The sequence below is a fragment of the Neomonachus schauinslandi genome, chromosome 11 (genome assembly GCF_002201575.2).
Source record: "Neomonachus schauinslandi chromosome 11, ASM220157v2, whole genome shotgun sequence".
Taxonomy (NCBI): Eukaryota; Metazoa; Chordata; class Mammalia; order Carnivora; family Phocidae; genus Neomonachus; species Neomonachus schauinslandi.
In genome coordinates this window covers 28,625,842-28,637,176 of record NC_058413.1, presented here as the reverse complement: position 1 = coordinate 28,637,176, position 11,335 = coordinate 28,625,842, and the positions used below count along the sequence as shown (strand labels likewise).

Here is an 11,335-nt window from a genome sequence, read left to right as displayed (position 1 = left end):
CTTGTTTAACTTGCTATTCTGAGAGAAGAAATTCACCTGGAAATCACAACGGTTTTAATTTATTTGAATTTTGACAGCCACTACCCAAGACTGACAAGATCTTATTACTCACCAAGAGTAAAGATCGACTAAATCACAAACAAATGATATTTGATCTTCTGTTGGCTTTGTAGATAGAGGAACCAGCAACAACAAATTTCCCTCAAAACTGTCTAGAATGAATTATTAAGTAATTAAAGGACAGCATGTTGCCAGGATAGGATTTGGTTAAAATGGGTCTATATTTCATCATTCTAGCTTGATTTCACTTGTAAAGACACAAAATAGCCCAACTATCTTCCTTCTTACAAATAAGTTTCAAGATAATACATGTAATGTATGCCTACATGTCCTTAGCATTTATTTCTTCTGACAGAAAATATTTAGCTTGGATATATGAAAAGTAGCATAGCAGGACTCCTACTTTGCACAACTCTGGGATGCGTTTGTATAGAATACAATGTGAAAAGTGTCCTCTGGAACTGGGCAACGCAGCTGCTCAGTAATATTAGCCAAAATTCTTTCCATTTGAACCTTCTGTTAACCAGTATTTACATACAGCTCTGGGCAAACAATGCTATTGAAGATCCTGTAGAAAATTTTCTGAAATGACCAAGAAAAATTAATGTATATTTAGAAGAGTTTAATGTCAAGTGTATGCCAGTGTACTTTAATTTTGGGGGAATAATTAATTTATGTAGTGAACAAAGTGAATGCTTGATTAATTAGGACACACCATTCCATGAACATAACAGGGTTTCACATACTTTCTGCTGGAATAGTTGTCCAAATGAACAAATCTCTCAATTATGTTTGGATTACCTGACTGAACTATGCATATTAAAACATTAATGTGGAAAGATAAAATCTGTATATAATTTTGAGCCCCAGTGAAAGACATAGTGTAAAAAAATAAATGTAGGAAGGGACAAAAATTGTTAACTTTGGATGTTAAAAAAAGTCATATGTAATTTAAGGGCATTACCCTCACATTTTACATCTAGCAGAATGAGCTAATTATGAAATGTATGCGTCAAAGATTTCAATTTCAGGCTTGACTTTACTTTGAAGATTAATTTTTTACTTTATCATCTTTACAGGCAGTTCAGTGGACAGCCGATCTGAATGTTACTCATTGTTCAGCGATGTATGAAGTATATTTAATCAATGTGAAGAAAGTAATATTAAACGATTATCAACAGCCTCAAATATTCTAAACATCTCAAAAGAAAGGTCAGAAGATAACAGCACTGCTAATAATATGAGAAACAATATATTTAACTCATTCTTTACATCACAGCCTTGCACTGGTCTATGATTTCTTTTGTCATAAAACGTAATGAAAATACAGCAAGTGATTTTTCTCTAATGTTGGAGAAATATTGGTTGTATGGGAAGATTTTATTCCAATCTTATAACACAAGCTAAAGTGCAGATCGATGTTTTTCTAGAATGATAAGCTTTTAAAATGTTATTCCAAAGGCAGAGATATAAATTATATGAAGTTATATTTTGAGAACTGTATTTGCTTGGTAAATATGCCAAAGATCTTCATGTAAATAATAATGTACAATAATAATTTAAATAAGGACTTATACAATTATATGTAAGAAGCAATTTATGAACTCAGTTATTTTGAAACACATTAATAAAACTTAAACAAAAATGCTAATTCAAAATAGACATTAATCTCAGAACTTTTTTTGATCAGAAGTACCCATTTCTAACTCATTATTTTCTCCCGTGCTTAGCCTCAATCAGAAGAGTTAAAAGTTCTGACAAGTTTTAATTAAATCTCAGTCTCTATTTTTATCTCCAAATATCAACATGGGAGCCCTTTTAATTTATTAATTCATTTGTTTCTTTAAAGATTTATTTATTTATTTGAGAGAGAGGGAGAGAGAAGAGGGAGGGGCAAAGGGAGAGGGAGAGAGAGAGAGAATCTCAAGCAGACTCCCCCCTGAGCACAGAGCTTGAGGCGGGGCTCATCCCATGACCTTACAACCCTGATGTCATGACCTGAGCCAAAATTGAGAGTCACTCAACCAATGGAGCCACCCAGGCATCTCGAGAACCCTTTTTAAAAATAAACACAGAATTCTCCCAGAAATGCATCCTTAACGAAGACAAAAATTTGTGGAAATGAGAAAGGAGAAGTATGAGCAAACTGTTCTTACTGCATTTTCCATCCAGGTGAGCTGTCTGGACCAATTATAATAAAGGCTCTATTTTTATTCTTGTCTCCATTCCGCAGAACTCTGAGCCTCATAGGGACACACAGCTCCGGGGTCTTACAGATGGATTTCTTCATGGGAGGACTGTTTGGAATAAGCAGTCCTTCTATTGGCCAATCAAACTCCTCCAGAAAGAAATGACAAAGAATGTGATGATAAGTAAGAAGAGTCATTTCTAGATATAAAAAAATACTAAACACACAACTTATACCTTTAATTTTTCATTCATACATCAAAAAAATGTATTGGGCATCTAAGATGTTCCAAACAATTCTAACTGATGTTTCATTTAATTAAAAAGGAACAATTTTAAGACACACTGTGTTGTGTTACAACATAGAAGACTTAGTCCCTCTCAGAGAATCATCATTCTGAAAAGATAAAACTGAATTAGCTTGGGATGTTTTTTGCTTGTGTGTGAAGTATCTTTAATCAATGTGAAGAATGTATGAAAAGTGGTTTTATCATAGCCTGAAATAGTATTATCTTAAACTAGATCTATTTGACAAAGAAGAATACATTTGAGGAACTCTCCAAAAACCAGAATGAGATGACAAAAGAACTTAGACCAATTTCTATGTTTCAGTTGCAGAACTCACTTACTGTGTATCTTTCATTCATTTATTTATTAATTCATGCATTTTCTAAATACTGATTGATGGTTTACTATATTCCAGGCACAGGGGTAGGCACTGGAAATAAAACTGAACAAGACAGAATACTCTTCCACAAGGAATTTCTAGCAGATCTTCAGAAACTTACCTAGAAATAAACTGACAATTACAATAGTATAAGCATAATAGCAACAGGCGAGTACTGGGTGTGATGGGACAACACAGGAGGGGAACTTAACTTAGAAATGCCGTGTAGCAAGGCTGAAGCCTCAGTCAGTAAAGGAAGGGTAAAAGGACAGGGCAGAGTGTATGTACAAGATTTAAGGATTAGCAGAACATGATATCTGGGAGATAAAGAGAAGAAAGGATTGATTGCTTCTAGGTTTGTAGTTTGAGCAACTGGGTGGATGGTATGGCCAGTCACAAAAATAAAACATTTGTGGAAGAAGCGTAAATGGGGGAACAGATGATCAGAGACGATGTTGTTAGGCAAGGTCTCAATTGTTTCATTTTTTTCTATCTGCAAAAACAATTGTCCTGGCAGCAGTTAATCCCTCACTAATCTGCAATGACCATCCTGTAAAATATCACAATTCTGTATAAGTGTGCATCTGTTTCTGTGTGTTCTATTCTCTTCAATTGTTGATTTTCCTACCCTGTACAGTACCATACTGCCTTGATTACATACAATACCTTTATATCTAACAGGTTTTGATATTTGATAGGGCAACTCTCCCCACCTTGTCATTCTTCTTTGGAAATTGGCTCTTGTTAGCCCTTTGATAGTTCATATACAGTTAATGAATCAGCTTGCTTATTTTTCTAACAGTCTGTGTGGGATATAAATGCTCTGCAGAGCTTCCTATCAATCCTATTTTTTAAAGATTTTTTTTCTTGAATGTCCATTGAATCACATAGGCTCTATTTTCTGCAATTATATGTGCTCATATAATTATTTATCCTTTCACTGGCTATGTGTTAATTACATTAATTGTTTTTTTTAAGATGTTAAATTAATATTGCATTCTTGGACCAATCCAAATTGGTCACACTGCATTATCTTTTTTTATAGATTGCTGAATTCAATTTGCTAATATTTTCTTTAGGATTTTTGCATGTATGTTCATAAATGAAATTAACATGCAATTTTCTTGTATGAACCTTGTCAGGGTTTGGTATTAAGTTTATCCCAGCCTCATAAAATGAGTTAGAAACTGTTGCTTCTTTTTTGTATTATGAAATACTTGCTTCTTATATGTTTGGTAGAATTTGCCAATAAAACTACCTGGTATTGGTGTTCTCTTTGTGGGGAGATTTTAACTATTGATTCTATTTCTTCTATGATTATTGGATTTATTATGGAAGATTCATTATGATTCCATTCTAAGTTACTTAAGTGTGCAAACTTGACCATTCTATTTATCTAAGTTATAATATTTATTAGCATAAAGTTACTTATCCTTATTGTCTTCTTAATCTCTCAGTATCTTTATTTGTATCTTTCCTTTATTTTTAATATTATTTACCTTTACTATTTCTTTCTTAATCAGGGTAACCAGGTATATCCATTTTATTAATGTTTTCAAAACAATCAATTTTTGACTTTGTTGATTCTGTTTTGTATGTATCACATATTGTATCAATTTCTGTTCTTGTAATTCCTATTTCCTTCATTTAATTCTTTGAGTTCATTTTGCTATTATTTTCCTAACCTTTCAAATTGGAAGCTTATCACATTAATTTTTAGCCTCTCCTCTTTTGCAAATTAAGTATTGAAGGTTATACATTTTCTTCAAGTACACTTTAACTGCATCTCACACATTTTGCTTTGATTCTAAATACAGTATTTCCTTTTTAAATGTTCATCATAATTTCTTCTTTGTCCCATGAGTTAAAATGTCTATTTAAGTTTCCCAATATAGGGCCTTTTCTATCTATCTATCTATCTATCTATCTATCTATCTATCTATCTATCTATCTATCTATCTATTTATTTATTATTTATTATTTTTAACTTAATCCATCAGCAAAACCTGCTTCTACTTTCAAAACCCATCTACTCTTCATCACCTCCACCACCCTGGTCCACTAGTTTCTCTCACCTACAAATTGCAAAAGCCTTCTGACTACTTATTCCTACTTCCACCTTAGCCCCTTTCTTTTTTTTTTAATTTTATTTTATTATGTTATGTTAGTCACTATACAATACATCATTAGGGGTTTTTTTGACATTAAGAACCTTTTATTGAGACAAAGCAAACAGTGGCCTGAAAATACCACAGCATGAAGGCAGGCTGAGGAAACCAATCTGATTTCTTTTTCCTCTATGGCAGCCCAAATGACGAACTAAAGACACTCCAAGATCACTATTTATACTTAAGGCAATTTATAAAGAGAGGTCTTAACCAAAAAGCCTGTACCTGGCATTCAAAAAAATACTTACATTTTTTGGATGGACTAAAAGACCTAATTGGCTACGAAAAATCTGTGCAGCGGGGACCTGTTTTCAGCAGGTAAGCCTATATACAAGTAAGAATCTCTTACTCTTGTAACATTGTCCTGTTTTAAGAGAAAATGTTTAACTCCCATGCCCTGCAGAGGTCTCTATGACCCCAGAGAAGCACAGACCTATCTCTATTAGAGAACTATTTAAACTGCACTATAAATACACATACAACACACATCTGCCCCCCTCTCTTTCCCAAATAGGCTGTGAATGCCTTCTGCGAGGGATTATGGCTCATTCATTTTTATATCTACAGTGACAATTAGTAGGCACTCGACATTTTTTTTTTGCATGAATGCTAAATGAAAATGATTTTACAACACCACTACTGATTACATTTCAAACATTCCCACCATTACCCATCTCCAAAACAAAAACATTAAATTGCTACCAAGTTTACTATGTTTTTCACAATATAGTGCTTCAGGACTTTTTAATGTAAATAAACATTTTTGATTAATTTTCAAAATAATGATACAAATTTAGCACTCTTCTTGGAATGGAAAATTTGCTTGGAGATTACTTCATTCTTTTTCTCTTTTTCAAAAGTGCATCTCCTAGTGCCAGCTGCTTTTCTCGGAAGGAACGTTTGTTTCTTGACTGGACATGATGGCTATATCCCGTCATCATAAAGTTCTTCTGTTTTTTCTTCTCTTTATTTGTGGAACTGGAAAATGGGTTCATTTTGGTTTTCTTCCTCACAAATTCTTTTTGGTCTGTCTTTCCAGCCATTGCCGTGGCTAGTTTTGTCTCCTTGTCATACTTTGGCTTCTTATGAAGGCGTTCACTGTCCCGAAGAGAAAGTAACTCACCCCTGGGCTCCTCATCACCATCAGTTTCAATGTATTTCCTCTTTTGGGCTTTCCCTGGGGCAGTGTCATGTTCTTTCCTCATTTGGGCCATGCAGATTTTCTGGAAGTCTTCCTGAGTTAAAACTCGGCTCGTGCTAATGGCTGCAGCTTTGGCTTTCCGCTCCTCCATGGGCATGCTGTTGAGCTTCTTGGATATTTCTTGCTGTTCTTCATCAGAAGAGTAGTGTACATCAACCCACTCATCATCGGAGCACTGGGTGTTATATGGTGCTAATATATAATGTTGCAGAAGTTCATGTACACCATGCTAGGAGACAGCAATGCAACTGCAGCCAAGATATCTGTGGATGTGATGATTGAACTCTACAGAAGAAACATCTGAAATGATGGTTCACTGAGACTGGTACTTTCCCACCCATCTTCATCGTTTTTAGCATCCTCTTCGTTTTCAACTTCTAAAACTTCTGCTCCTGGAATGTAATCTTTAGCATCTAATTCTCCATATTCTTGCACTCTTGCTTCTATGGAGGACTCCATAGGCTTACCCTGGAATTTCTTCTGCAACATCTTAGGATTCAGTGTTCGGAAGAGCTGAATCAAAGTTCTAGCAGACATCATCACATTCTTATCTCTGTGTGTTTTATACTGAGCCAGGTCTTGGAGAAGTTCTTCAGTCATGGCTAGAGGACATTGAGCTGTTATCTCTTTTATAGCATTGATTCCTACTGTCATGTTCTCCCCAGAGTTCTTGTCGGTGACAAAATTGTTGGCCACAGTCATGAGCACTGACTGAATGATCTGTGGGGGTACTAAGTGATGAGATGCTTGGGCAGCAAACAGAAGGATCTTTGTTACTTCTCTTTGGTGGGGCTGCAGAAATCTTTGCACAAATGGATAGAAGTTAAAGAGAAAAAGCTCGTGAATTCCCACCAATCTGGAGATGAGGTTCATGAGCATCATTTTCACCTCAAACCTCTACGTAGAGCTCTCGAGCTGCTTTAGTAGTTTTTCTGCAAAATCTTGGGGATCATAAATCAAATGAATAGCTGAAAAGTTAAAGACCTCTGGTTTTTTCTTCTTTTTTTGTTTCTTGAGCACTTTCATAGCCTTTTCCAACCTTTTCTTGTGTTTGGAGCTTTTCTTCCCTGTGGCGTATTGCACTAGCAGGTCTCTTGCTGTTGGTCCTTCATCCTCAGATTCTGAGTCACTGTCCTGTTTCGCCTCTTCATCTTTCCCAAGGAAAAATGTCAAAGCAGCAACTAATATCTTGGTGACCTTAGAGAAACATGCAGTTGTGATCACATTGACAGTTTTGGCATCATTCCAGATGTTTCTTCTGTAGAGTTCAATCATCACATCCAGAGATATCTTGGCTGCAGTTGCATTGCTGTCTCTTAACATGGTGTACATGAAATTCTGCAACACTATATTCACTTTATTGTTTTTGTGTTTTGCATTTATATTCTTGATATCAGTGACAATATGTGTGTATAAAGTCTTTCACAGAAGCTTATCGTGGCAACGCAGAAGTTTAAAGAAGAGTTCTTTAAACAAGCAAGAGAATGAACAAGCAAACTTGATGGATTGATGAGATTCTTATTTCTCAGCAATATCAAAGCTTTGCAAAATGTCATTCGAAGATCTGGATCCAAGACAGTGTGATTGTAGGAGAGAAGATCTTTCAGCTCTTGAGGAAAATTACTTAAATGTTCTGGATATCAGTGACCAATCTGTGCCATAAACAACACCAGTTCTGCCAGTTCTTTGCTAGGTTTGTTTGGTTGTAATTTGAAAATCTCCACATTGGATTTGTAGCGATTATACTGCTGTAGCAACTCCTCGACGTAGGCTGGCGTATCTTGCTTGATCAGATTCTGTAACTGCGGCAGGTTGCTGGGCAGCTTGTTATTGTTTCTGTTAGACATGTTGGCTGCTGACTGGCTCCGCGGGGAACAGTTTTAAGAAACCCCAATACATCATTTGTTTTTGATATAGTGATCCACGATTCATTGTTTTCATATAACACCCAGTGCTCCATGCAGTATGTGCCCTCCTTAATACCCATCACCGGGCTAACCCATCCCCCCACCCCCTCCCCTCTAAAACCCTCAGTTTGTTTCTCAGAGTCCATAGTCTCTCACAGTTCATCTCTCCCTCTGACTCCCCACCCCTTCATTTTTCCCTTCTTTCTCCTAATGTCCTCCATGCTATTCCTTATGTTCCACAAATAAGTGAAACCATATGATAATTGACTTTCTCTGCTTGACTCATTTCACTTAGCATAATCTCCTCCAGTCCCATCCATGTTGATGTAAAAGTTGGGTATTCATCCTTTCTGATGGTTGAGTAATATTCCATCGCATATATGGACCACATCTTCATTATCCATTCATCTGTTGAAGGGCATGTCGGCTCTTTCCACAGTTTGGCTATTGCGGACATTGCTGCTATGAACATTGGGGTGTATATGGCCCTTCTTTTCACTACATCTGTGTCTTTGGGGTAAATACCCAGGAGTGCAATGCTGGGTCATAGGGTAGCTCTATTTTTAATTTTCTGAGGCCCTTCCACACTGTTTTCCAAAGTGGCTGTACCAACTTGCATTCCCACCAACAGCGTAAGAGGGTTCCCCTTTCTCCACAACCTCTCCAACATTTGTTGTTTCTTGCCTTGTCAATTTTTGCCATTCTGACTGGTGTAAGGTGGTATCTCAGTGTGGTTTTTGATTTGAATTTCCCTGATGGCTAAAGATGATGAACTTTTTTCATGTGTCTGTTAGCCATTTGTATATCTTCTTTGGAGAAGTGTCTGTTCATGTCTTCTGCCCATTTTTTGACTGGATTATTTGTTTTTTTTGGGTGTTGAGTTTGAGAAGTTCTTTGTGGATCTTGGATACTAGCCCTTTATCTGTAATGTCATTTGCAAATATCATCTCCCATTCTGTGGGCTGCCTCTTAGTTTTGTTGACTGTTTCCTTTGCTGTGCAGAAGCTTTTTATCTTGATGAAGTCCCAAAGTTCATTTTTGCTTTTGTTTTACTGGCCTTTGGAGACGTGTCTTGAAAGAAGTTGCACCTTAGCCCCTTTCTACTCCATTATAATAATGATCTTATTATTGTGTAAGTCAGAGCGCATCACTCCTCTGACTCCTCTGTTCCAAACCCTCCAGTGGTTTCCCATCTTAATAAGAGCCAAATGTTTTAAAATGGTGTACAAGGCTCTGCAGGATCTGTATGCCAACTTTTCTCTCTGATCTTATCTCCCACTGCTCTCCCCCTCACTCACACTGTTGCTGCATATTTACCTGTAGACACTGTTTCAGTTTCTTTGCATATCTTGGCATGCTCTTGCCCTAGAGAGCTGCTTGTTCTACAGGTCTTTACTCAAGTATCACCTCAACGAAGTCTTCCCAGGTCAATCAAAAATTCCAAATCCTGTCCTGCCTCACCTGCCCCCCACAACATTCCCTACCCCCATCCTTGCTTCTGTTTTCTTCTTCACTCTTATCACTGACTAACATCCAGAAGAGCGTCTTCTGAAAAGGCTAAGAGCTTGGACTCTAGAGTGAGACCTCCTAAATTTGAATTTTTGACCCATCATTCTTGTTGTGTAACCTTGGGCAAACCTTTCACCTAAAAGAGATGGAAGCTGATGGATAAATTCTTTCCTTTTTCTCCTCCAGGAGAGACACTCCTAAGATCACTGTTTAAATGGCTTCTTGGAGGAGAGCTTGATAGCACATTCTTATATTGGCTTTTCTTCCTTTCCTGCTTGTCCCTGGGACTGCACATCCTAATAAGGTAATAGCACATAAGCCATTTGCCTCAGGTTCTGCCTTCTGAGGAGACCAAGCAGAGACACCATTATCCACATGAACTATAAATGGAAGAAGTTTCCTAAAGGGGATACCCAGAGGAGGAAGAAGTCAGGAGGAAGAATATCAATACTCAGAAGAGGAAGAAGTCAGGATAGGCAGGCAGAAAGCTCAGACAATCACTACAGGGGTGGTCCTACTGTCCTAGCAGTGTCTAACTGACATGACAAAGATAAAGATACAGGTGGGTTGGGGAGGCATGCTGGCTTGTTAAACTAATACAGACCAAGATGCATGGCCATTAGTTTATGGAAAAGGAGACCATTTTTTAAAAGCTAGTATAATACGGAAAATTTACTAATTTATATTCTCTTAAAAAATTTTAGAATCTTGCAATTATATTGAACAATTAATCACATAGTACAAAAAAGGGGTTTTAAATAAGTTATAAACAAAGTCTGGAGTTGTGGAAATTAATTATTCTGAAATGGCATCCAATTAAAATGCCCTAATTTGTTTGTGAAATGAGTGGGTAAATAACATTAATTGCATTTAATTAGGAGAAAACAGTATACATAAAAGTTTAAAAATCTCATGAGTAGAGTCTTTTCCAGTCTAGTGTTTTTTTTTCCAAGTTAAATTCTAATTTTTTAAATTTTATTATGTTATGTTAGTCACCATACATTACATCATTAGTTTTTGATGTAGTGTTCCATGATTCATTGTTTGTGTATAACACCCTGTGCCCCATGCAGAATGTGCCCTCCTTAATACCCATCACCAGGCTAACCCATTCCCCCCACCCCTTCCCCTCTAGAACCCTCAGTTTGTTTCTCAGAGTCCATAGTCTCTCATGGTTCGTCTCCCCCTCCAGTTTCCCCCCCTTCATTTCCTTTATATTTTAACACAATGTTTTGTTTAGTAAACATGTTCATAATAATGGCATACAATGAGGTTAACTTATCACACTTCTAAATAAGTAAAATTTGAATTAATAAAGTCTTTCCATATTCCTGACCTTCACTGAGGACCTTTTACCTGTATGGAATTTAAGTCGCAAAGGGCAGACTATGAAGTGTTTATATAGACATGTATCTATTATTATGAATGGAGCAACATGGGGCCGCTCTCCCTTACTAGAGTTACTGGAAGAAATATGTTATGACAAACTCATGTATAGTTTCATTTGAGATGTTCCAATTATCTAAGATTTCACTTAATGTGAGGGATGGTGAAAGAATGGATTTGCATAACTTCTTTAAGAAGTAAGTTGAGGACATACCCGTAACTCTTTTACAACAAAGATATTAAGCATTTC

General features: G+C 36.5%; 1 protein-coding gene across 1 annotated transcript; it reads right to left on the bottom strand.

The window, feature by feature from the left end:
- Positions 1–5,912: 5,912 nt before the first annotated feature.
- Positions 5,913–8,130, bottom strand: LOC110575705 (protein SDA1 homolog). Its single transcript, XM_021684717.1, is given in 3 exon segments — positions 5,913–6,462; positions 6,594–7,700; positions 7,835–8,130. Coding segments are annotated over 3 exon segments (1,953 nt in total).
- Between the last annotated feature and the right edge of the window lie 3,205 nt (positions 8,131–11,335).